General features: G+C 41.9%; 2 protein-coding genes across 2 annotated transcripts in view; both read left to right on the top strand.

Annotated features, from left to right (window-relative positions):
* Positions 1-2327: 2327 nt before the first annotated feature.
* esm1 (endothelial cell-specific molecule 1) lies at positions 2328-4383 on the top strand. The gene is made up of 3 exons (XM_061075774.1): positions 2328-2799; positions 3600-3743; positions 3909-4383. Exons 1-3 carry the CDS (start codon positions 2487-2489, stop codon positions 3986-3988), a joined length of 537 nt encoding a protein of 178 aa, XP_060931757.1. The 5' UTR covers positions 2328-2486; the 3' UTR covers positions 3989-4383.
* A 9701-nt stretch (positions 4384-14084) lies between these two features.
* Positions 14085-27067, top strand: part of arhgap24 (Rho GTPase activating protein 24) — a 63493-nt gene continuing 50510 nt past the window's right edge. The window contains exons 1-2 of the mRNA XM_061072013.1: positions 14085-14194; positions 23888-24112. Coding sequence (XP_060927996.1) covers positions 23903-24112 — 210 coding nt within the window. The 5' untranslated portion in view covers positions 14085-14194; positions 23888-23902. The remainder of the gene's footprint in view (positions 14195-23887; positions 24113-27067) is intronic.

Raw genomic sequence — 27067 nt, 5'->3', positions numbered from 1 at the left:
CGCAAATATCACCTCAACCTTCTTCTCCTCTTTCCTCCTCTTCTTCGCGTGGCTCGAGTCTGGACCACTGAGGAGGGAGACCACTGCTGGAGGACTACTCTGCCGCCCCCCCGTGTCATGGAGTGAGAACAGGTGTCTTCAGTATTATCATCATTATATCCATCCTCCTCCTCCTCATCGTCATCATGGTCATCATGGTCATCATCCTCATCCTCATCATTATCATCATCATTATGATCATATCATCCTTCTCCTCCTCCTCCTCCTCCTCCTCCTCCTCCTCCTCCTCCTCCTCCTCCTCCTCCTCCTCTTCATTATCATTATCATTGTTATCATCATTATCATCCTCATCCGTATCTTCATAATGATAATCATAACTACAATAATCATTTTCATAATCATCATCATCATCATCATTATAGTCCTCCTCCTCATAATCATCATTATGATCACCATTATGATCTTATCATCCTCCTCCTCCTCCTCCTCACCATCATCATTGTTATAATCATGTTTATCATCATTATCATCCTCATCCATATCCTCATAATCATTATCATAATTGCAATAATCATTATCATAATCATCATCTTCATCATTATAATCCTCATCATCATCATCATCATCATCATCATAATCATTATGATCATCCACCTCATCCTCTTTATCATTATGATAATCATCATATGATCACCATCCTCCTCCTCCTCGTCATCATTATCATCTTCCTCCTCCTAATCACCATCATCATTATCATCTTCCTCCTCATCATTATAATCATCATCATATGATCATCATCCTCATTTTTCATGGACATTTTTCACTCTTTTTCAGCAACTAGTTGAACAAAAGTTCAACTATAGTTACAACAGAAACCTTACTAGTAACACTAAGGTTTCTGTTGTAACTAGTTGAAAAAAAGTGCCACTAGTTGCTGAAAAAGAGTGACTAGTAAGATTTTTTGTTCAACTAGTACAGTAAGATGCTGAACTAGTGCGACCAAATTTCCAGTGATGACAAAGACCGAACTAGTGGAGGGGACTGAAATTTGATATCAAGGATATGGAATAAATACTCAATCAGCTTGCCAAACTTCTCAGGACCTGCAGCATAATCACTGACCTCGACAGGATCAGTAGATCTCATGGGGACCAAAGTCTGGTCCTAATGATGCAAAACCTCATTTCTGTGCTCCTGGTTAAGGTTGGAGGTAAGATGTGAAGTGTGGTCAAGTTAAGGTTAGGGATAAGGTTTTGGTTCCACAATGAATGGAAGTGAATGAGAAGTCCTAATAAGGGAAACATGCAGCCTGTGCATGAATCCAGACAGGCCAGACAAAATACTTCTGCGGCGGCCAAAACCTAAATTTGAGCTCCCACCCCCTCAAACCAATATCATAACAATAAGCAAGTTAATGATGGAAATCAGTCGATCAAACAAGGAGTGTGTTTAGCAGACTTTACTTGTGATCTGCTTAGCCTGTATATGAAAGAAGGTTTGAAAATAACCTTTATGATCAGAAGATCCATTGTTTTTGGACCTTGACCTTGACCCACAATAAATAGCAAGAGGTTGTAGCCTCTGTTGCATTCCTTTTATTTACCTGCAATACGAAATTGCTGGAATATCCCTTCACATTTGTATTTTTGGTGTGTGTGTTATCGTATGATGCACTAATGATGTAACATTGTAAAGAACATAATCAACAACTAAAGTCAGGCTGCAAACTTAAAAACATTTGGTTTAAACCGGTGTTGAATCTTTGTCATGTAATTTCTAATCAGTCCCTTTTTTTGTTCCAGAATATGATTTAAGAAAAAAAGACTAGTTTGAATTTCAGTAAACAGTTGTAAAAAGAAAAGCACTACAAGAAATAAGCAATTTTTTTTCGTGTCTTCTTGTAGACTTATCCATAAATTCACTTTTTTGCGTATTAACCAGATGGTTTGAATGGAAGCATTTTATTAAATATAGCGTTCTATTTTAATATGAAATTCCCAACATTTCATAACTGATAAACCTTAATCTCCTTCAGGGTGAAATAAAGTCAGTATACTTCCTATCAGAGGATGTTGTGACTGGAAACATGTTTGGCCTGGACCTGGCTCACGTCCCACAAACGTGTGGGGGGTCTTGCGTGGGGGCTCCTCCGTCACTCCCTCTAAAAACAAACCCAAGATAACTTGTGACATCAGGTCACACAGGATTCCGGGTCCTGGATGGCGCTGCACAGTCAATCCCACTTCCCGAGCCGGATCTCTAAAAAGGGGGCTGAGTGGCAGAGAGGGGGACGACAACACCGGAATGAGGAAACTGACCATGTGCAAAACAACAAAGTTCTCCATCCCTGATAACCGCGCAACCTGCTGCACCGCGGGTCACTCCTCTCCAGCCAGCCAGAGGCGACCCTCTCCTCTCCGGCTCCTCTCCAGCCCGCTGCCTGACTCCAGCTCCTGTCTCTCTCCCTCCTCCTGCAGCCTCCAGTGATGTCCCTGCTCCTCATCGCGGTGCTCTCCTCCCTCCTGGTGCCTGACGCTGGGGCGACGTGGGGCGCCGGCGTCAAGTACGCGGTGAACTGCCCGGACCGGTGCAGCGTGGAGCGGTGCGGCGGCGGCACGCAGCGCTGCGCCCGGACCGTCCTGGACGACTGCGGCTGCTGCCAGGTGTGCACGGCCGGCAGGGGGGAGCACTGCTACCGCACCGTGTCCGGGATGCACGGGGTGAAGTGCGGACCGGGGTTATTCTGCGAGTTCTACAAGGACGAGGACGATTACGGAGACGAGTATGGGATCTGCAGAGGTACGATCACATTAGACAGCCTGTTGTTTCTGCTGTTTCTGCATGATGCGGTTTGGAATGGAGTGATGCTCTGCTGCACCAGAATCCCATCATGCGTTCAGTCTTGAGGCTGTTTTATTGTAACAAAAAATAGCAGCTTTGTCTTAAAAAACGATGGCTATGGACGTGCACAGGTGCAGACTCCAGCAGCTCCACATATGTTCAAGATTCAAGATTCAAGATTTTTTATTGTCAAATGAACAGAGATAACATGAAGTAGTCACTGTCAATGAAATGCTTGGTTCACGCACTCTCTTTAAGCAATGCTCAGTAATTTCAACCCAAAAAAATAAAATAGAAATAGAAATAGTATAAAATAGAATAAAATAGAATAAAATAGAATAACAATGAAATAGAATATCAAAAATTTAAAATAGAAAATAAAATATATACATCTAAATATATATCTTTACAGATGAATGTTCAATTTGTGCAGTAGTGTAAATATGCAAATATTCCAGGGTGCTGGTTTGGTGGAGTTATTGCAGTTCAGAGGAGTTTAAAAGTCTTATGGCCTGGGGGATGAAACTGTCTCTGAGTGCTTATTTGACTTGGTGATTATCTCTCTATCATTTGAGTCTGTATATTAAATCACTGACATATCAAAGCTCCTGCTGATCCCTGATCAGTTCATCACTGACAGTGAGTATGAGTCACAAACTAACTAAGAAGTGGGGTCTGTGTCTGAGCCATTCAGGTACACTAATTTTCTCCCTTTGTTCCAAAATGATCAGTAATGTGATATTTCTTGGCTTTGACAGACTGTGTCTATGGAACCTATGGGGTCGAGTGCCGTAAGGCATGCAGCTGCAAGGGAGGCATTTGTGACAGGGAGACAGGAGCTTGTCTCACCCTCAAGTTCTTCGCCAAAATCGCCAGCAAGCTCAACACGGACCCAGACGCAGGTAAGAAACTAGCAAGTCTTCTTTAAATAAAGATAACTCACACTGTCTTTCCAAAGGTTTGTGTTATTAGTCAAGGCTGGGTGTGTTGCATGTGTCACTGAAATGGTTGAATTAAGTCATGTGAGATGGCACTGGTGTAAATATTCTTCTCTCTCATGTTGTCAGGGGCAGAGTTGGGCTCAGGAGAAGTCAGAGACCAACACACGGACAGGTCCGCTGCCCCGAAGAGGCTCAACCCTCGCTGACGGGTGCCAACAAGACTGAATCTGTTCAGTGTAAATGTAGCATTAACTTATAAATGATCTGAAAGATATATTTTATTATATGTTCAATGATAAACAGAATTTTTTACAGCATTTGGAAGTGTTGTTTTGTTCACGTCACCTTTTTTCTATTGAAATATGCAGCATGTGTTATTGTCTTCGAATCCTCTGTCTCTTTTCTTCTCTTATTCATCTGTTAGAAATGAACTGAAACTGTAATTATCCAGCTCCCTCTCATATTCATTTTCCAACTGGATATAGAAATATTTTAATGTTTTCCGCAATGACACTTAATTTCCATTGTATATATAAATAAATGACGTGGGAAGTACATATATAATATGCCAGCCATTGTAAAGAATGCTCTTACAATTAAACCAAAGTTATAACTGACTGTTGTCATTTGATTTTCTGTGCAAAGTTCATCTTTTTGTGTCATTAGCATCATATGCAGTAACTGCATCATTTGGTTTTATGACACTAGCAACAGTTAATGTCACCTAAAAACATACATTATTGATATAATGACAATATGACTCAAACATCTTTGTGTTACTAAACTAATAAAAGTGCAGTAAAATAAAAAGCACATTATACGTAATCACAGTTTGAGAACAGAAAGAATGATCAAATTATTAGTATTTTAGAAGTACATCAAGCAAACAGACATTTTTAAGCAAAAGGTTCAATTTGTTCTGTTTATTTGAGTTCATCGTTGAACCTTCGGATGTTGGACAGTTTGGGAGTTATGAACCTCAAAAATAGAACTTTCAGTTTTCTCCGCAGAGTTCAATTCTGGGGTAAGTTAAATATTGACCATCTCAAGTGTTGTCTTGGCTGCACACTTCAGGTTACTGTCATATTACTGTAAGCAATAGGATGATGCCAAGATACAAGATCACCACTCGGTGCACTCAGGGATATTATTATTTAGGTGAAGGGTTACCTGACAAAGCCAAACCGTAGAATTTTTTTGTTTGTTATGTTTAATTTGAATATTTTACAGATGCTCGGGATAAATTTAGAGCGGAACGACAAATATTAATAGAGCACATGAATTCCTTACAGGGGAGGGAATTTAGAAAGTGGAGGTTGCGGTGCCTTTTAGCTATGTTGGAATAAAAGCTCTCACTTTGCACATCAATGTGACTGGAGTGATTTCTCAGTCCACGATCCTGTTTTCCAAAAGAATGGAAAGGACATGCAAAATTTAGAACTCGTGTTTGCCCTCTATGCAACACTTGACTCTGCATGTAGAGATGCAGAGACATCCGACCCATTTAGAAACCGAGTAGAACCAGAGATTGTGGCACGAATTTTATGAGCCATTTATTTTCTTAGGATGACATTTATTTATTAAGAGAGGATGAATAATGGTAAAAATGCCACGATGTCTGGATAGAAGCTTGGGTTTTTTAGGCGAAAGGAATTCTTGTTTCCCAGATAATCCTTGTGAGGCATCCTCGACTCTTAAGTCGTGGAACGCAAAACTTTCTCAGCCTCCTGAAATGGAAAAGTATTTTATGTTCCCATGCAGAAAACATATCAGTCAAAAAAAATAAAAGATACTTTTACCACTAAATAGATTAAGAACTGAAGGGTAAATAGTGGGTGTACCAGTTTTACAAGACATTATGACTGATCTGAGAGAATTTGGAGAAGTTTATATGTCTTTGCAGCTATTTTATGAACTTAGTTTTGACTATTAAACTGTATTGAAATAGATGAGGATCTCAGGCAACATGGGAAAAAGTAATAAATAGAAATGATAAAATTTGAACACAATGCTCAGGGTCTTTCTTGACATAATAGGATTTCCTTCCTGGAGGTAAAAAAAAGTAGCTTGTAGCTTTTCAATTTTACCTCATACAGTAGAAGAGAAGTGAATCATTTCCCTGAGAGAAGAGACAACACATCTTTGTACTGGGAGATGCTATTAAATAATAAAGTCTATAAAAATATGGATTTACCTGCGTTCAATGACAAATAATAATGTATCACATTAAATATATAAATCAGGGGGTTAAATAAGACCATGTATCATTTATAATAAAACCGAGTAAGCAACCATTGATTAAAGGAAGATGGATTTTCTCTCTTCTCCATTACAATGGGTCAGCAGGCAGTATTAAAGCACAGAACATCTAATGGAGATGAAATAATATATCTATCACACATCTTGGACAAAAACTTGGACAATAATCCTGCCCAAGTTAAAAATAACTCTTATGAGCCTCACCTCTGACTCTTACTGGTACAGAAAATGTTTTCCAGTGTCCAGCTTGTTTATTTCCTGTGCTTCCTGACACCTGTGAAAATGGCCCTTCTTCCTGTTGTTGTTGTGTCTGTCATGCACAGGAATTTCAAAGCAAGGTTTTTTTTTTCTCAAGTGACACTCTGAAACCTTGGAATTTGTTAAGGGACACACAACCACAAGGAGCCTTATCCTCCCGTCGGGAGTTAGAAGAGGAAACTTCCTGTCCAATGTGTTTGATTGTTAATTAAATGAAACACCAAAACAGTCGTTCACACGAACACACTGTCATTGAAAATCATATTAAACGTTCTGAATAATCTGATTAATACAAGTGACAAAAAGCTATTCTATAGATATAGTTATTTTCTCATTCTAAAAAGTGGGAATCAAAGAATTCAAAATATAAACATGACAAGAAAGACAACCCATTTCTAAAGGATCAAGGTCAAGCTCTTTTCTTCTTTTGTCATTCTGTGAATGTCAATTCTGAATTCAATAATCCTGAATTAAAAAAATAATCAAAAAAGCAATAATGAAAATGAATGTATAGCAAAATGTATTTTGTGGTCTTCACAGTTTTTTGTGTGGTCCCTTACTGGTGAAGGGTAAAGTTCCCTATAGGACCTGAATTCACTGCAGGTATATGTGACGTATGTGTATCTCCTCAATCCAAGGACAAAGTGACCCTCTGCACGGACGCACGCACACAGAGCAGGACAGGTATGGGAGCAGTTTGCGTTCGAGGCCAGGAGTGTACCGAGTGCTCCAGCGTTCCTCTCATTCCCCTGAGAACCGACAGGCCGAGGCCTCGCAACCAAACAAAGGACCCTGGACAACAACAGGAAAGCGTTGGTGAGAAATACCCTTTATCTGACTCCCTGAGCACGTCACTGCCGAAACAAAGGTGCGTGAACGGAGTAGTAAATAACACTGATTTACTGCAAATAGATGTTGTGGTATTTACAGTTTGGCAACTCGCCTCAACAGGTTGTTTATCTGCAGAATGACGAGGCGACACATAAACACTGGGGACAGGGGAAATTAAGTGAGCTGATTGATTACATCGATAGCAGAGGCTTGTGAACAGTAGCAAGAGGCAGAATCCAGTCTGATTAATTAATTCAGCGGTGTCTTCGTCCCTACTTTGTCTTTTTTTGTCTTTGTTATGATTCTCAGAGAGATTTTCCTGTAAACCTGCACGAGTGAAACAAGCAGCCGCTGCCTTGACCTCAGCGACCTGACCCCCCAGGAGGGATTGTCTTTTTCTTGACAATGTGACATAACAAAAGGATTTGGGAAGAAGTTGAGCTCATACATCCGTCAAGGCCCAAAAGTCCACTTAAATTTAATCAAGCCACACCACATTACACACTTCTAAATACCAGTCCATGAAATGTGCCAGATTTTTTCATCAAGATTATTTAGTTATTCCCGGAATAAAAATGTATTCCTAGATCCACCCCCTAACCACAATTGAATCAATTCTCCTCTGACCCATACCACATCCGTCCCGTAGTTTCTGTGTCATGCTGCTAACTAACACAAAAACAAACAAACAAAGGCAATGAAAACATAACCTCATAAGGGAAGGTAACAATGGACAACCCACGGGCTTGTGTAGCTTTAGTTAGTTGTGGTAGCTAGCTTTATCATAATTTCAGTAGCTCAATAAATAAATCTAACATTTGACTGTCAGTCTATTCATGTAACTACTACTAGTTTTCTAGAGTGTGGTTTCCTGTTACATGATTGGTGGATTACATGATGGGCATGATTGGTTGGAGTATTAAAGACTCACACACTCAGAGACTCACTTGAACTCAAATATAGTAATACTGACAAAGGACCTCCTCAAAGCCTCAGTTCGCTACCTCCTGTAGCCGTGGTTGTAGTGTGTGCATAGAATAACCTAAAGCATAGAAGCCCTGAATGTGTATGTGAATGGATAAATAAAACTTGAACTAAATGTGAGTGTCTTGTCCGTGTGCCATGATTGAAGAAGTTGATTTCTGCAGTTTCTTATTCAGGCCTCCAATCTCCTCTCCTACCACGTGTGTCCTGTTGAATTCAGATCTGGTGACTGTGGAGGCAATTCACTGAAAACACGTTCATTAAACAAGTTGCACGTTGTCACAAAAAATTAATCAGATGTTGATGTGGCGCTTGTGCTGGAAAATCCTTCCCTGCACCATCACACTGCCATCACCACCACTAATCTGGACTGGTGACAAAAGGCATGTTGAATCCGTGTTGCTTTCGCTGACCTGACCACGAGCCTGTTTCAGCAGAAATCTGGATTCCCTCATACTGTGTCACTGAGATCAAATTTCACATTTCCACCCATTCTGATTTTTAATGTGAACACACCATCCTAACCTGTATCTGCACAACTGCATTAAATTCACTGCTGACAGCTGTTTGGCGGATTGCATTATTTCCTGAATATGCATGTGTTCCTAAGAAAGGGATCGGTATGTGTTGATCACATGATGAGGAAACACAACGTCTAAGAAAGAGCACTCATAAATAATACACAGTCGGGCCATGGAGTTTTTCTGAGTGCCTTAATTTGGTATAACACACAGACCTCTGGTGGCTCATTGGTGGTATTGTATAATTTGTGCATTTATTTTCAAATTCAGATTGTCCTGCAGCTCTGACAGAAAATTCCAATATGAAATTTCACTTGGATTATTTTCATTTGGGTTTAAGTGTGTTTGGAGTAAATCTGATAAGAATCATATAGAATTCAACCTACATAAATGACGGCCTTCTGTCACAGTGCGGCGTAATACAAGTTGATTCAAGATTCAAAGATCTAAATTGTCATTGTACTCAGGCACAAAGAAATTTTATACATAGAAATATAGCATGAATAACAACAACAACAACAGAAGCAGCAAGCAACTAGGTATAAAAGATAAAATAGGTATATTTACAAATAGGGATAAAATGGTGTAAGAATGAATTTTTTAGTTGCAACCCCTAAGGGAGTGTGTGTGGGTTGTGTGTGTGTGTGTTAGTCACTGTCCTTGATGTGTGTGTTATGTGTACTCCACGGTATCAAAGTGTGATATTTTCCTACGTAATACATCGATGGGATGGTGTGTGCACATTTATAAAGATGAAGATAAATAGGTGTCAACAAGCTTGATAGATTTCCTAGTCTTAAAAGTTTCAAAGTCACCACCAGGGTGCAATGTTGCATCAAGGAAAACAACGGGAAATGACTGCTGGTGTGGAGGGAAGCTCTCACTGTTGTCTCTAAAGAAAGGAAAAACTTTATCAATATTAATAAACAAGCGCAAAATAAACAGTTAAAGAGTTCAAATAAAGGATGATGAATGTTAAAATATATATATGTTAAGAAATGTTTCCAGCTTGAGGAGGTTAATTAGATTGTTACAGATTGAAACAGACAAGAGGAAGGAACAATGTCTGAGGGATGTGAGTTAGTGTTGACCTTTCGAAGCAACTTTCAGCAAGTTAAAAGAAGAAATGCAACCTTCCTGTGGTATGTTTCTGTCTAGGTTCCGGTCCGGTGAACCTGACCATAACATAGTGCTATGTCTCACAGATTCTACATCAACTGCCTCGTCAATGTTTTTTTGCATTTTATGGTTTCGTTGTAGAGTAAAAATTGTAGAAATGTTGGTTCATGAGCAGCACGCAACTAGGGTGCTCCCAGTTTTGAGGGTGTTTTATACCACAATCCACTTTTTGATATTCTACTGGCCATATGGGGGCAGCAGAAACATGCTGTAAACACGGACATTTAAGTTGATTTAATGAATTTCTTGCCTATAGACTCATCCAACAGATACAAAGCAACAGTAGAGCCCTTTTCAGACGTGAATTCTTGAGAATGTCCGGCAGATTCGGTCCAGACATTCTCCAGAGGTTTCCTTTCACACATGCAGAGTGCAGCAGGAGATTCTCCACTCAGACTCATTCACAACAACACAGAAATCTCTGGATTGTTCAAATGAGAGATATTGCAGCAGGTAGATTCAGGATGTAACGCTTTAATTCTGCTGCAGAGACCACATGGTTTTATATACAGCACATCAGCAAAGCTCAAAAGCACTAAAGCTCTGTTGGCACCATTGTCAGTGTCTCCTAAGTGTATGACATCACTTTTTCATCCAGAGATATTTGTTTCATTTTTATTATTTTCATCTTCAGTCGTGCGTTAGAAGCGCCGTCTCCCCGACTCGCTGGAAGTGATCTCCTGTTGAGTTCTCACATCAGCTCATCCAGAGTTTCTGCAGACTTTGAAGTAGCGGGCTGGCAGGAGAAAGTCTGCGGAACATCTTGAGGCTCTCACTCTGACATTTGCCTTCACACATGCAGCCCTTCCGGTGATTGTCCGTAGGATCTCTGGGGTTCGGTGGATGTCTGAAAGCAGCTTAGGATTCATTTTAAGTCAACTTTGTGTTGCTTGATGAATTTAAGCTTGAAACACACCCTTTTTTAAGTTCTGTTTTCCTGTATCCATCAAAAGAGGAGCCAGAAATATTTGACGACTACATGAATTGGCTTCTAAATGCCTCTTTACCAGCAAGTTGCTAACTTTGCTCTCTTTGTGCATATAGTGGAACTGTAACGCCCCCCCCCCACACACACACACACACACACACACTTTTAATAAGAAAGCATGATTAGTGTCCTTTTGCATCTAAATGGCCTCTTCAGTTCTTTTTTCTCTTGTATGATGGGACTGCCCTCCCTTGCTTCACATCCGTTCACACGCACAGCCATTTCCACTTTCCTTTTACTCTTCTGAAAGCCTTCAATATAACACTAAAGTGGAAGTGTATTGCACTTCTCTGCTTCTTACAGTATTGCTACTGCATTTATTTTCACAGTGTCGCTCCTAATGCTATGCAGCAACTATCAAACATTCATCTATAATCAAAAGTACAGAGCAGTAAGAGGTCGAAAGTGAATGATACATATCTGAATAGCAGTGACACAAGCCCCAAACTCATTTAGTCATAGTGCCTGAGGCGTAGTTACATCTCTGTCCACTGGAAGAGGATTTTTTTTCTTTGTGGGATTCCAGAGGATTTCATGATCTGTCCCGAAGTCCCTAACTGTCCAAATCCTCTGACTCAAAGGCCATGAGAACAGCAGTCCCATTGAGAATATTTCAATTCCCAGAGGCTTCCTCTGTGAAGAATCATCCATTCTAATCGCATGAGTTATCTCCTATCAGACAGACTCCCCCCCCCCCCTGCAGTGTCTCATGGGAGTAGATGCAGCTCCAGTTTGTTTACAGATGGCCACTTCTTACGTCACAAGGTCACGGTGTTTCATGTTCAGCATTCCATGTCCTACAGATATAATAAAAACACGCTGAAGGACGGCCGCGGACAGATGGCTCTTAGCTAACACTGTTCATCTGATGTGGCTCCTTCATGAAACAACTCCCCTTTCTTTCATTTGTTATTAAATGCTCTTAAAAAGGGGTGAAACATCATGATTGACAGGTCAGAAAGACTCATGATTGGTCAGGATAGTGAGAGAAGGTGGAGACCCGTTGTCTATCTTTATTTAAAGTCTATGGTAGGAACTTTTTGAATAGGTTTAATTTAGGGTCTAATGATAGCAGAAGAGGACATGCATGATAAGGGGAAATTACTCTGGTTGAAATGCTCACAGCACCCATCCACACTTAGGCCTTGTTGCAAGTGAACAGTGGTTTTTGGAGGGGTCAATGGTCAAAAAAAGGGTCCTTTAGTGCAATGTCATGAAAGATCCTGATGACTCGTGTCCTGCAGTCCTGGAGTACGAGAGAATAAAATGTGGGATGGAAATAATGGCAACAGGTTTTCTGGCCACATGTGATTGTTGTCTCTGCATTCATAAAAATGGCATTTGGGTGATTTGGACTGATTCATGTACGACCACCGACTCTTCAATTGATCGTTTTCTAATAAAAAGTCTGTAATGACAGCGTTTGTCATCGACTCCAGCCTCCGATGCCGATACCGATCACACAGATCAATACATAATGTGCTTGGACTGGCCCTATATACACAACCATCTAACATCTCAATGACCCAGCCAGTTTCATATTTGTTGACATCACCTCCTCCACATTCAGCACCAGGACACGTCCTCAGCCACCTCGCTCAACCTGCTCCACAGTGGCATCACAACACACAGGTCAGATTCAGCCCCATTCACAGAAATCTGAGTGTGTAACTAACTAATTTTCACCCTGTTGATTTGATTCTGAGGAAGTAATTATTGTTGACACAACCGCCGCCTCCCTCGTAGATTGGAATTCAAATCCTTATTAGTTCACAGCTGATTCCCGGCTCAGAGGAAGTGGCTGGGGACACAACTGAGTTCTGATGAAGCTTTTGTGTCTATTTTGTGTCAGTGATATTATTTATCATGGTGAATCTGATTCTTCATACACTTTTTGTTTTCACCAAGCTATAGCTATGTTTGCTGTATTTTATGAGGCGGGTACATGGAACATTTTGAACAACATTAATAAATAAACTCACCGTACTTCTTCTAGTCTTCTCTCCAGTGAACATTTTATCGCATATAACTACCGATATTTGGTTTTTATAACCTAATTGACAATCATGCTGAGGAATCTCTCTCATCTCAAGTTATTTTCCTGGTCATAAATCAGTAGCCTGGGTCTGGCAATTAAGCAGGTTGTGAGAAGAAGGTAAGGAGCTTAATGTTTGCATGACTGGGCTCAGGAATGTTCTGTACATGGTTGACACCTACAGCTACAGTATAAAGGCTTTAGTCATGATTCAACCTCTATCGTATCATTTTTCATTAGGAATTGTATTGAACAACTACAAGAAAAATCTTCTTAAGGAGCCAGTGTGAGACTATGGAAATTTTTGACCACTCCCAAGTAAACAAGATGCACTTTCCACCAGTGTGTATACAGCTGGGTTTGCACCAAAGTGAGGATAGAGTCACTGAATAAATGTTTGTCAGGCTGCATGCACACACTCATTTGTACATGTCATGTTGAGGACGCCTTAAAACTGGGGCACGCAGCCTCCTGTGTTTGCATGTTGGATTACTCACAGATCCTGTATGGAAAGATTCAGGATTTCCACATTATGTACCACAGCACCGTTTCACTGTATTTTTTCTTGGCTTCTAAAACCTTTCAGAAGAATGGAACTCAGTGTGAATAATAAAAAAAAAAAAGTTCCAGGTCCTTGCATTAGAACAGGAAACACAAGAGAAAGTTTGCTGCACCACTGGAGCACTGCTCAGCTAGAGCTCTCATCTTAATACTTCCTCAAACAGGCTCTCTCTCTCTCTCTCTCTCTCTCTCTCTCTCTCTCTCTCTCTCTCTCTCTCTCTCTCTCTCTCTCTCTCTCTCTCTCTCTCTCTCTCTCACAAACACACACACACATGCACACATACACACTTTCTTCCTCCCTCCCCTATCCCTCCTCCTCCTCCTTCTCTTCTCTGTAACCAACTTACACACACACACTCTTCTCACTGAGTGTGAGCGTCTCACCAGCGACGATGACTGGAGGAGTAAGTGCTGCATAAGGCTTCAGCAGTTGGAGAGTGTGTGTGCACATGTGCGTGTTTGGGTGGACTCCCACTGTATAATGGTGCCCCATGTGTGACTGGGCTGACCACGACAACCATACGCTCCACAGCGGGGGACTCTTTCCTCTGCATACAGATGGTCTGAGCAGTCAGGGGAAAAAGTTTTCAGCTCACTCAGATCCACTGTGCTCGTCACTGAGAGTCAGCAGCAGCAGCAGCAGCAGCAGCAGGAGAGGAGCTGAAGAACAACCTCAACCTGTCTCAGCCCAGGATTTCTGCTGCTGTTGATAGATTACCTGTCACTGGATTGGATAAACTGCTCGAGCATCACCACACACATCACTGCTGAGGGATTCAACTGGGCTGATTGAAAGGTGAGTGAGTTTTCTGTTTGACGTTGTACTGTTGCATTGTGTGGATTTGCCTCTGGTGTGTTGTTTTACCTGCGTGCTGTGTGATTGTTTTGGGAACGTGCCCACATCGATCTTGAGCTCGATTCAAGATCAAGACACACTTTGAGGAAACAATCAATCAATCAAATTACATTTTTATAGCCCATATCCACAAATCACAATCCGCATCGTAAGGCTTAACAAGGTGTGACATCCTCTGCCCTAAACCCTCAACAAGAGTAAAGAAAAACTATCACAAAAAAAACGATGTTGAAACCAGCCACAAGTGAGGGATGCCTCTCCCAGGACCGACAGAAGTGTGATAGTGACGCATGTAGCAGAGCACATCAACAAAAGGGAGAGGTGTATTCATGTCTAAGGTATTATACACAAAGAAAAGAAGGAATGTGAAGATACTGTCGTCAAATGTGGAAGGATAATGTCTCACTTGCAATTATGTAATTTACACTTTAGGGAAGTATCCCAGGAGTGGAACTATATATAAATTGCACTAGTAACATCATATTGTCTATATAGAAAAGCAATACCTTTCACATTGTTGTGCTTCAATCTCCTGATCTGTTTAGGCTATTTGTTATTTTAAATGTATCTCATTTTACCCCATAACACATGCAGAGGAGGTCAGCAATTGCATTTTACCCTCTGAACAATGTTGAGATACAATCAGTGCTGTTGGTGACTTCTGTGACTAAAGGATGTGGTGGCTATAGGTTAATGGTTCATCGATGTGGTCGTTTTTCCCAGTATTGAACCAGTGACAGAGCTCATCCAGCCATGTCACCAGCACAAAGTGTCATATTGACATTTGAGAAGAGCTTGGGCACCATAGGGGGATAGAAGCACACACACATTTATATAGGAGCTGGGACTCTATCATCCTTATCCAAAGCCAGTTAGCAACATTGTTGGTGTGTAAGTGAAACACTGATTTACTGTGGGGCAACTGGAGCAATGCCTCATCCATTTTCTGGACTTTTCAGGTGACACAGTTAAAAATCCAGAAGCTCTGCTGGACAAGCGTTTTTCCAAGGACTTTCTAACTCTGGTGCAGGACATACAGATGGTGAGACCTGTGCATTTGCCATCCAAAACACTGCCCCCCCTCCTCCAGCCCTCTTTCCACCCTGTCTGGCTGTCGGCTAAACAAGCAGAGGAGAAACTCGATTATGTCTGGATTAATGTGCTGTGTGTGCTGCATGTGTGAGGATGACTCCACATGCACACCACACCAATACTGTCGAGAAGAAGCAGAAAATAGACGATAAGAATGAAAGAAAGGAGGGTGAGGAGAGGACAAGGGTGTCAATAGAAAGGAAAGATACGGAGGAGAACAGGGCATATGAGCTGAGGTAAAAGGAGGGAGCGATATGATGGACCCCGGGTGCCAGGAATGGCTGCAGTGCCTGAGCTATGCTGCTGGAAAGCCCAGGGATCAGGTTCCCCGTGTCAGCTGCTGCACTCGACTGTTCCCAGGTCTGACTGTGACATCTGTTTATTGAGACAGAGAGAGGGATGGAGACGCTGACGGGCGACACTGCAGCAAAACTGGAGTTCTGATAGATTTAAGGAAATATCCATGCATCGTGCAACTTTCCGAGTTGTTCACAAAGAAGCTTACAAAAGACCTTGCGGCCTTGCCAAAAAGCACTGTGAGCAACATAGTCTTTTTCTATAGTTTTCTTTCGATGGTGGCAGTCATGTCAGCAGATTGAGCTCCAACAGGTTTGGGACATAGAGATACAATTCCTGAACCTACCAGTGGTTGTCGTAGCCCACTTCTGTGGGAGAGATAGATAGAGAGGCCCTGTTCATCTACTGGGCTCCATGAACTCAATCAATGAAATAAATGGGTGATAACAGCCAATCACCCCCTAAAAAATACATTGATTTGCCTCTGTTTTCACTCAGCTCAGCTGCTGGCAGACATGAAGACATTATCTTCTCATCTAACTTTGTGCCAAAAGAGGATTAAGTGGGGTAAAAATGTCAAAGTACCCATTCTACATCTGTTAAATGTACTTAATCCAGGTTGAGATCACTGAGTAAATCTATAGCAAGGTGACATTTAGGAAGGTTGAAATGCAGAGTCATCTTTCCACAAACTGCCACTGCGAGCAATATATCCCCGGGGGGGGAAATGATCACAGGTGTGATTTTCAGTTCAGCCTCTCACTGTTTGACCTTGTGCGTCTTATTTTGTGAAGAAAATATCCTCGTCTCATCACGTGTCTGCGTTAACAAAAGCCACATCAACAGGATCCGTCATTCAGTTGTAACAGTCGACACTTAGAATGAGTCAGAGGCCGCTGTGAAGTCTTCACCCTCATCTCTGAGGCTCGGCTCGCAGACATACTGTGACACATGCTGTGGAGGAAAATAGAGAGGGAGGGGTTGCAAAGCGGGTGAAGGGGTTACAAGTGTATCACACGAAAGGGCTGGATCGTAGACCGTGGAGGGGGGGGGGGGGTCACATATGGCGTCTAAATCCGTGTGTAGACGAAATAAGACACTGACTCATCACATTGATTCATACAGGAAAGCCCGAGAGTTTATTAGGCTTTTCAGCAAAAAGGGAAATTTATCGCCGTGAACTAATCCTTCTGTGTTTGTGATACTTTTCACTGTCCGCCCTCACCTCCCCTCCTCTCTTCCTGCTGCCATCCATCCACCGCTGTGACTCACAGTGGGCTGTGGGTAGTGACTGATCATAGATCTACCCCACAATAAAGATTTGCTTCTAAGATGCTGTGTGTGTGTGTGTACATGTGTACGTGTGTGTGTGTGTATGTATTAGTTTTTGTTACCTCTTGAGGACCTTTTCCAGTACAAACACTGACCTTGTCAAGACCCATTGACCTCAAGGGGACCGCAGCCTGGTCCTAATCAGACAAAACTGCTTTTCTGAGGTTCTAGTTAAAGTTAGGGCTATGATGTGAATTGTGGTTGGGTTAAAGTTAGGGTTAGGCATGAATGGTTAAGGGAGGTTAATAAGGGATAAGGTTTAAATTAGGCTGTCCGCAATGCAAAGACCTATGATCGGGTTATAGGGTTAGAATAGGGTAAGGGATAGGGGATGTATTATGCCAACGATAGAAGTACAGAAATGTGTGTGTGTACATGTTTACTAGTTTTTGTTACCTCTTAAGGACCTTTTCCAGTACAAACACTGACCTTGTCAAGACCCATTGACCTCATGGGGACCGCAGCCTGGACCTAATCAGACAAAACGTCTTTTCTGAGGTACTAGTTAAAGTTAGGGCTATGATGTGAATTGTGGTTAGGTTAAAGTTAGGGTTAGGCATGAATGGTTAAGGCAGGTTAATAAGGGATAAGGTTTAAATTAGGCTGTCCGCAATGCAAAGACCTATGATCAGGTTATAGGGTTAGAATAGGGTAAGGGATAGGGGATGTATTATGCCAACGATAGAAGTACAGAAATGTGTGTGTGTGTATGTGTGTGTGTGTGTGTGTGTGTGTGTGTGTGTGTGTGTGTGTGTGTGTGTGCATGAGGCGTGAGTACGTCCATCTGTGACCACTTTGAAAACCTTCCTCTTTCACATCCTCTCCAGCGATTAGCACAGCGAGGAGCATGCCCTCCTCTCACCTCTCTGACTTTTCGGCAGGACTCTCAACAGAAACATGCGGCTCTCGAGGTAGCAGCTTTGGCAGCGGAGGGTTATATTTGTCTTTAACACATGTGGGTCACGGAGGCCCCACTGTTCAGACTCGCAGAGGAGAGGTTGCTCAGGGATATTTAAAGGGTTGACAGCACAGACTGGTAATGTGGAGTTCATGTTTCCTCTGTTGCATGTTTTGTTTTTGCTCTGAGCTGGGTGCTAGGGGAGGTTTGAGCATAAACACATGCAAATGAGAATCACGGGTTATATATAAAGTGAAAATGGATGATGACAAATCTAAACTATTGGCTTTGAATGGATTAGCCTTTGAAAGACGGTTGAAAGAGAGAATGAGCTTTGGTCATTCTCAAGTGGATTTAATTAGCTGTCAAACATGCTGACTTGCAAGTGAGTCAGATAGATAGACAGACAGATGGAAAGATAGAAACATAGATAGATAGATAGTTGGCATCGGGGGGGATCATAACTAGGGCCAGCGCATAGAAGAGCCGCAGCTGAGGACTGAAGACAGACAGATGGTGATAGCACTGTTTGCCACATGCAAAAGGACATGAATTAAGAATTTGTGTCTGCTATTAACCGGTAGGACATTATAACCCCTTAAGCGAGAGGAAGCAAGATTGTAATTATTACTCTGACCAGTGGTAACCTGATGAATGAACACAATAAAATGATGCTGTGAGTTTTCATCGACATGTTTTGGAAAAATGCTAATCACTGAGAGAGCTACGCAGTTGACCATTGATCGATTCTCTCCCCACATCTCTACAATCCTATCCTAAAAAATATAATTGGCAGACATCAAATTTTGGTGGTGTGCATTGTGTTGTATAATTATTCTTTACAGTCGGCCTTCCACTGAAAATCATGTGAGCATGTCCCCTTATCACATATGATGTGATAAGCAGTCAGTATTTTAACACTTCCTCAAACAAAATAAACCAATCCTGTCAACTTGTGGGTGGGGCTCAGGAGCTGGACAGGGAGCAGGGGCGGGGCCACATTAGTATATTCATGGTTCCCAGTCAGGATGTGAGTCAGGAAGTTGGAGAATTATATTTAAGCCATTTCAAGTCCATGAGGGGACTTTTTTACAGGACAAAACTTTTGATTCGGTGTAGCAACAGTAACTAGGAACTTAGCAATCTATCATTTGTGAGAACTGTAAACTCACATCACACGATGTTGGAAAAAATGCACCTAACAGGTTTATGTTTACCATCGGTCTGTGACCCTTCATGGCAACCACAGCATGGGAAAGGCAGTCGACCGGAGTTTGTGAAGTTCAGTTTGCTGAGCTGCTCCCTCGCAGCTGTTTTGACCGACCACTTCCTGTGGTCACAGACGATTTTCTGCCACTGTCGCTGCCCGACACCAACATTTTCAGCAGGTTATAAGCAACACTCTGTATAATCTTGGGGAATTTCCTCTTCTCTGTGCAGCTGAAACGTAAGATTTTTCTGAGTGTTGTATTTTTACCCCCTCAAGTCTCCGCGAGCGCCACTTTACTCTCCAAAAAGGATGAGCCAGACGGTGAAGTGCAGGCCTCATCCCCTTCCCTCCCAACTGGCTCAATTCAGAGAGGTCATGCTTTTGTGTGCTGTTAGCCTCACTACTTTCCCATCTGGGGAGCAAACAGTCCTTGTGTGCACAGACAACCTCGATGCTGTGAGACAGGTCCTCATGAGGGACCTCAGTATCCCATTTCAGAGACCTCTGCAAGCCTCCATTCTAGTTCTGGGTATCCTTATTTCATCAGTGTGTTGACATAATGGTCCCCAGGATGTTGTCACCATTTGGCGTCTCTGAATTCAGTTGCTAAAAAAAGTTGGTCTCTGTATTTAAGTCTACATATGGAGAATTATCCTCAACTGTGTATTGTCCCAATGGAACCCCACAAAGTGCAGGGCCCAGTTTACATCAAATGGTTCTGTCATGGTAAACATTGCATCGGCATGAGCATGTAGGCAGACAAAGAACACGTATACTTATGTGTCCAAAAAGAGACAAAGACTAATTGCAGCATGATATATTTGTAGCCTTCCTCTCTTTTCTGATTTACATGTGAGGTTTGAGCTCATTCTTTTTTTTGACTGCCACACGGCCGCAGATATGTTGCGTCCTTCTAAGAAATTATAGTGCATGCCTTAGGGGGCTAACTCGTGTTGTCCTTTAGAGTGAGCAGACCCTGTGTTTGTGTGTGTGTCTGTGTGTGTGTGTGTGTGTGTGTGTGTGTGTGTGTGTGTGTGTGTGTGTGTGTGTGTGTGTGTGTGTGTGCTGTATACTGAGCTGTTGTTGTTTAGAGTGAAGGTCAGAGTGTCTCTTCCCACAGATGTCTTACTATGGTGAAAGTTCTGAGACGTGCTGTGAGAAAAATTCCGGGGTTTCCTTAAACACTTTCAGTGTTACTCTACAGTTGAAACAGATCAGTGTTGCCATACATAAGCAGATGGTAATGTGTTAATTTTCTGCATTAACTGGAAATTAAATCCTCCACTCTGTCATACTGCCACCAGAGATCAGACCCAATGTCACGACCGACCCAGAGATTGATCAAAACTGGCCCTTCAGAAATTATATATAAAAGTTTTCATATTTCAGGCTGCCTTGATGAAAGTACATATCCTATTTCTCTGTTTTCAGTGCGGCTTTTCTAATCTCTTTGTCAAGGTTGTTGAATTACATTACGATTAAGCATCCAGCTCCACTGCTTATTTTGGAAACCGAGGCTCAGGGGAGAGAGACAACGCTGCCACGCAACCAGATGCACATACAGTGCCTGCACAGTGTGTGTTGCACCTGCAGGTGTTAGGAACACAGGTTTTTAATGTGCTGAACGGACAAAAAAGTCGGGCAGTTATGTATCTGGAGTTCTTTGCAGTCGCTTCGTAAATGTGCAAACAGCCACATCTGGGACCATCAGGGAGAAGTGTCTGCAAAAACAACGGCTAATTTGACAACTAGGTTTGAAAACAGGTCAGCTATATTCGCCTTTAAGTCCTTGTTAGGTTGTTGCTTTAACCTTAAGGGAACTAAACCAATGTAGTTGCTTTGCTGGTGTGCCCAAAATAAGCCCCTGTAGCCCCTCTACTGTTAGGATTTATGATTATGTGCCACTCTAACAAGAAGCCTGGGATTGTTACCAAACTGAAAAATGTCAGAGGAGTGAGTCGATGAGAAAATGATCCAGCAAATCAAAAGTCAGCAGCTTTTGATGCAACTGCCACTGAAAATCCATGTGGGTTAACTCTGTACTTCAGTAGTGTGAAATGATTAAATGGTTTAGGAAGCTGAGTCTAGAAAACAATATCCAACCTACTTGGAAACTTGGAATCCATGCGACTTGTGGAAATGGTTTGACAAACAAATACGGTGTGAATGCAAAGGCTCATGACTGTTAAGTACCTTGAATATATAGCTGTTTTAGTTGTTATTTTAATATTGTGTTAATGTTCTGACTTTGTATCTGACTAATGTGTTTTTTATTTATGATAGGTCAGGAGAGTTTTAAGTTAGGTTTTATGTTTACTAGATTGATTGGGTCCTGCTCTCAGGAATACATTTTTCATGTTGAAGCTTCAGAAATGATGTTGATTGTTGTAACAAACCTTACAAAACACAGGTTGTGAGTTAAATTAAAATCTGTTTCCCAGTTTGCTTACTTCCATGCAGACTCGCTGTAGAACTCATAACCTAATGCTGATTCACTGCATTTATTTTCTAGAACCCACATATTGTTTTTCATCAGGAACACTAAAATGAAGATGAATAATTTCGCCATGGCCACGATTCATCATAGTGTTGCTGAAATAAGCCAGAGGACCACTAACTTTTCAAAATAAATCTTATTCCGCTTCTCTGGTAATTTATAACTTAGTAATGATTATGCCTTATGTCCCTGTGTAGCAATTTATTACCTCTGGAGTAGAACACAGTGTGATGTAAAGTTTAAGTAGTGTTTCTACTCTGCAGCCACCTCAGAGAAATTCACATTAAGAAACCCCAGAGTTATTTACTATTTCACTTTGTGGCAGCACACAGCCGGGTCCCTGCACTGCAGTTAACTACAGTCCCCAGTGCAGGAGGCATGCAATTGGAAAAGGGCTGTGGCACCAGACTGGCAACAAAGTAGGTGACTCCATCAAAACAATGTGTGCACCAACCCTAGACTGTGAATTACACTCTCTCTCTGTGTGTGTGTGTGTGTGTGTGTGTGTGTGTGTGTGTGTGTGTGTGTGTGTGTGTGTGTGTGTGTGCGTGTGTGTGTGTTTGTTTGAGTGTCCATATGTGAAAATACACTTTGCTCAAGCTAAAAGGAGTATTTAAGAATGTTATATGAGCCAATATAAAGACTTTCCTGAATAATGATGATAGTAATGATATAAGCATTGCACACTTTCTTTTCTTTAGTTTTGAAGGTGAAGCAAAGATGAAGTAGAGAGATTGTGGATATCACGGTGCCGAGAAAATCCCTTCTTTCTGAGAGGAATGCAGAGGATCGAGCATGTTTCTGCATGCACATGCATACAGGACACACCGCTTGGATTGTGTGTGTGTGTGTGTGTGTGCGTGTGTGTGCATGAGACCAGGCAAAATTTTGAAATCACCGTGACAGTCCCTGCTGCACTTGCTGCGCCATCGCCTGCAACACCGCTGGACTGCATCTGGTCCTCATCTGCATCTCATCTGGACCTGTGGGGGTGTTTGGACATGCACCAAGCCAAGCTCGGCCTGAGCCACTGATAACAAGGCCGTGCTTAAAGCCAACAGCAGCACTCACCGAGGAGAAACATACAGCATATGTCCATGGATGATGCAGCGGCTTAAACTATATGTGCAGGGTGGTTTATTGCACGCATAGTGTCGCGGTGAATGTGTTGATGTGTGTTATGGTGCGTTTGAGGAAGCAGGCAGGTGGGGTTTGGGGGAGGCAACATGTGTGGGAGGGCGACACAAGAGAAAAAAGAGAAAGAGACGTTCGAGGTTTAGTTTGTGGTCTTGTTATCTGGCTCGTGAATTCCTCCTCCCACATTTTCCCCACTGTCAAAGTCTCCTTTGCTCAATACTCAAATCTGTCTGACACGAATTTCATAACACTCCTCAAAAGACAAACTGCATTGTGGATGGAAAGTTGTGTTAAAGAGTTGACATCTCGAAAACCATAACAACTAAATAAAGAACAATAACCCCAAACACATCCCTTATAGTCACCTTGAGTTCTGTTAGAAATAAAAGAAAGACCATTTAAACACTCAAGAGAACTGATGTTCCAGTCAATCAGAATAATCAAAAGATTGTAGCGTTATGAAAAAATCTAAAATCCTTAACAATAAGCTGAATGAATATGACATGTTGGTGTTAAGCTGATTCCTCTGTTGGTTAAAATCTTTACTAATGTTGGGACTTAATATTCACTGGTCTTATTATGCCTCTGCGCTGGTGACAGCCCGAAGCCGGAGGTTTATGACTTCAGGTTGTACGTTTCTCCCTTTCCGAACTTCAAATTTGGTACAAACGATGGAGTCAAGGATGACCGGATTTAAACTTTGGTGGTCGAAGGTCAAGGTCACAGAGAACTCAAGTATTTGAGAGTTTGATATTTCAGGATCACTAAGGGAATCTCACAAGACTCTTTTTTGCCTTGTGAACGTGTTATGCCTCAAGAGAATTCAAGCACAGATCAACTGATTTGATTTGGGGGGTCAAAGGTCAAAGGCCATGGTGACCTGACAAATCATGTTTCTGGCCCCTTGACCTTGCATCTCAAGTCTGCCTTTAGGGGATTTCTTCACATTTTCACCAGTTGACACTGTGACCTCGTATGAATCTGGACAGTTTTTTCATGCTGACTGAAACTGCACTGGTCAGTAATTCTAGTTTTAAAATATTTCCATTCTAAATGCCTATACTGTGGGAAGTATGAATTCTGCATCCTCTATGTTGTTTACCTCATGTGTGGTCTTCTTGGAACCTGCAGTTTCTGTAAAGAGATTCCAACTCTTGTGTCCGTCTGCAGGTCAGAGCAGCTGTAATGGACGACCAGTGTGTGTCCCACAGCAGTCCCCAGCACAGCGGAGGTCCGGCCGGCGCCGACGTTCAGAGGCAGGGGCGGCCGCATGTCATCAGGTGTGGGTGGCTCAGGAAGCAAGGAGGCTTTGTGAAGACTTGGCACAGTCGCTGGTTTGTGCTGCGAGGGGACCAGCTGTACTATTACAAAGACGAGGAGGAGACCAAAGTCCTGGTAAGGCTGTGAACACACACACCGAAAGTCTAATCCTGACTAATCTGGAAATCATAGCACCACACACACACACACACACACACACACACACACACACACACACACACACACTAACACACACACACACACACAAACACACGATCACTGGCGCTGATCACTCAGTTTGGAATGAAAACTCACAGCAGATTTCAACAGTTGTCAGCTAAATCAAAAAAATCCATTTGATCTCTGAGCTGTTCAAGTGAGCAAACAGATGGAAACGTACTCACTGGGAAATCAACTCTGCGTTTACTCAACATTTACTCAACTGTGAACACAATTTTGTCATGCGTTACTTACCTAGTTTACTTAAGTTTTTCCACATTATGCTACTTTGCTCTTCTACATTAAGGAGATAAGTGCTGTAAAGTTTACTCGACTACATTAATCTTGCAGAAGTAGCTCCTGACTGAGCTTCAAAATAAAGATACAAAATCCGATAAAAGCATATAAACTAAACGCATCATCAGACCGTAAACCAGTTCTTCTCAACCTTTTTTCCCCAAGTCTTTTTTAAGAGCTGTCTCCTTTAAGCTTTCTATTTGGTTTCATTTCAATAACAATTGTCCTCATTCTGCCGCTGTCTGGAGCTGAACTCTGAAAGGTCTTTTGACTTATTTCTTTGTGGATCTTTTGTTGGACGTCTTGTGTTCATGGACTTTAGCCTTGTTTTCTTCTTTGCATTTGGTTTCTGGATCTATGTCTCTGCTTGAGTTGTGGGTTTCTTTTGTGGTGAAGTGTTAAGTTACATATATATATACAGTATATTGAATATTGCCAATCAATGAAACCAACCCGTCTACATTCTCTCATGCTCTATTTAATGCCCAAAGAATCACATCAATATTACCTTTTAATGGGGATAATGGCAAATTATACAAAATAATATAAAACTTGTTAGGATTGCAAAAGGTGTTTTAGATCTTTATATGGCAGTTTAATGAGCATTCTACAGTACTTATAGTTTACTTTCATTATCTACCTCTGTGAATATAAAACTACTTTGCAGCTGTATCATACTTTTGGGTTGTCTGTCATCTACCGCTCCACTCTGTTATTACATTATTTTGTGCACGTTATGTTATATTGCTACCATCATGTCCCTGAAATACGGCTCCACGGAGCAGAGGCAACAACACAGACCCGACTCTTAATCCGATGAGTCGCTGTTTGGACTGTTTTTCTAAGTGAACTCCTGAAAGCCAACGCACAAAAGCTACAGTTGAATAAGAGGAGATGATGAGTAATCCTGGCAATAAGACCACGTCGCTAGCGTTACTGTAACCAGGCAGCGTCTCTCCCTGAGCATGTGTGGAGGGAACAAAGAAGCAGCCACACATATTTCCCATCCCAGACATGTGGAAGACACATGATTGATTCCACAAGTTTAGTTCAATGAGCCAATGTATGTTTTTAACAAACTTGTCTCTTCTGGTGAAGTTGGACGGATGACTGCAATAGACCCTGGTCTCATTGATTAATGCTATTTCTGTTTAAGGGCTGTTCAGGGATCAGTTTGCTGTGGGATTAAGTGTCAGGAAGTCAAGGACAGCTGAATAACAGAGGACAGGGGATATTAATGGAGGCGTTTGACATTTTGGTAATAATGCTTAAAGGCTCTCGTGCCTGGACCAAGAACAAAAGATCGATAACCACTCTATAGCTTTACCAGACAGAGATATTACACACAATAATAGGACTCTTCTTAAATTAAAAGCATGATGCTGGTTTTAAAATCACCGAAATTATAAAAACAATTCCAAAGGTGAGAAACTCAGTTACTTAACATGCCATGTTTTGCATTTGTAGACATTTCAGACCAGAAGTGGTGTTTTTCTTTTTCTTTGCAAAGAAAAGAAAATCCCCAAATATCCACAACCTCCTTTTCTAATATCTATTCCAACCCATCGATATCCTGTCTTTTTTTTCCATGGGAAAACACTGGAGCACAATTGAAATCTTCATGCTGCTCATCCACCCACACTTTTTCTTTGTCTGGCTGTTTTCCCAGCGTGCTCAGCTGCCGCCAAGCCCAGGCCACATCAGCAGCAGCAGTCTCTGAAGGTTGAAGCAGCAGACCTGAAGCTGGGCCGCCGGCCAGATTCAGAGAAAGGAGATTTTTTTCCTAGTTGCTATTTCTGGGCAGCTCCATATTTAAAGTTACGTTTCAGTTCTCGGTGCAGTGAACATCCTGAGGGAATGATGCAAACACCGTGGAGTAATTCTTCATCATATGACAAGAAACAATTAGTCTCGCTTTGAAATGTCGTCTCATCTATATTTATACGCCCAGAAATACTATACTATATCAATGTCTGTATAACTTCAGCTACCTGAGCAACACTCCACCCTTCTGTGCAACTTTACATTCTTTTACCATTCTTCGGAAATACAGCAGACATAAATTTCAGATACCTGAACCTGCAACTTCTGTTTGCAGAGAGTGGGGAATTCAATTAAAGTAGGTCAGTCACAGGGAAGTGCATTGAAAACCCTTAAATCTCCATGACCTCCGAAGTGGAGCAGCACAAAAACACCCAAACAAGATACAGTACCAGGCAGTTTATACAAGGTAACAATAGTCCAGAGTTTTCTAACACCCTGAGAGAGAGAACACAAGAAGGGCAGAGAGGAGAGAAGAGGAGAGGCAGCCTCGTCTGAAATTGTTCTGAGCCTTGAACGCTGATGTTCAAGATCAGGGCAATAATATACAGTCACACAATAAATCTTGGTGTGTGTGTGTGTGTGTGTGTGTGTGTGTGTGTGTGTGTGTGTGTGTGTGTGTGTGTGTGTGTGTGTGTGTGTGTGTGTGTGTTTGTGTGTGTGTGTGCTGTACATTGGAGTTAAACTTCCCTGTCCTGAGCCGTCCTGGACCACATGATGTAGAGGTGTGAAGCCAAATTTAGATCAGCGATT

This window comes from Limanda limanda, chromosome 1 (genome assembly GCF_963576545.1).
Source record: "Limanda limanda chromosome 1, fLimLim1.1, whole genome shotgun sequence".
NCBI classification, from domain to species: domain Eukaryota; kingdom Metazoa; phylum Chordata; class Actinopteri; order Pleuronectiformes; family Pleuronectidae; genus Limanda; species Limanda limanda.
Note: the sequence above shows the minus strand (reverse complement) of the source record. Positions and strands in the feature narration are given on the sequence as shown.

Excerpts from the sequence above, each read along its gene's own strand:
- esm1 (XM_061075774.1), top strand. The coding sequence starts at position 2,487 with ATGTCCCTGCTCCTCATCGCGGTGCTCTCCTCCCTCCTGGTGCCTGAC. Across the intron at positions 2,800-3,599 it reads CGAGTATGGGATCTGCAGAG|ACTGTGTCTATGGAACCTAT; the intron begins GTACGATCACAT and ends TGGCTTTGACAG. Across the intron at positions 3,744-3,908 it reads CAACACGGACCCAGACGCAG|GGGCAGAGTTGGGCTCAGGA; the intron begins GTAAGAAACTAG and ends TCATGTTGTCAG.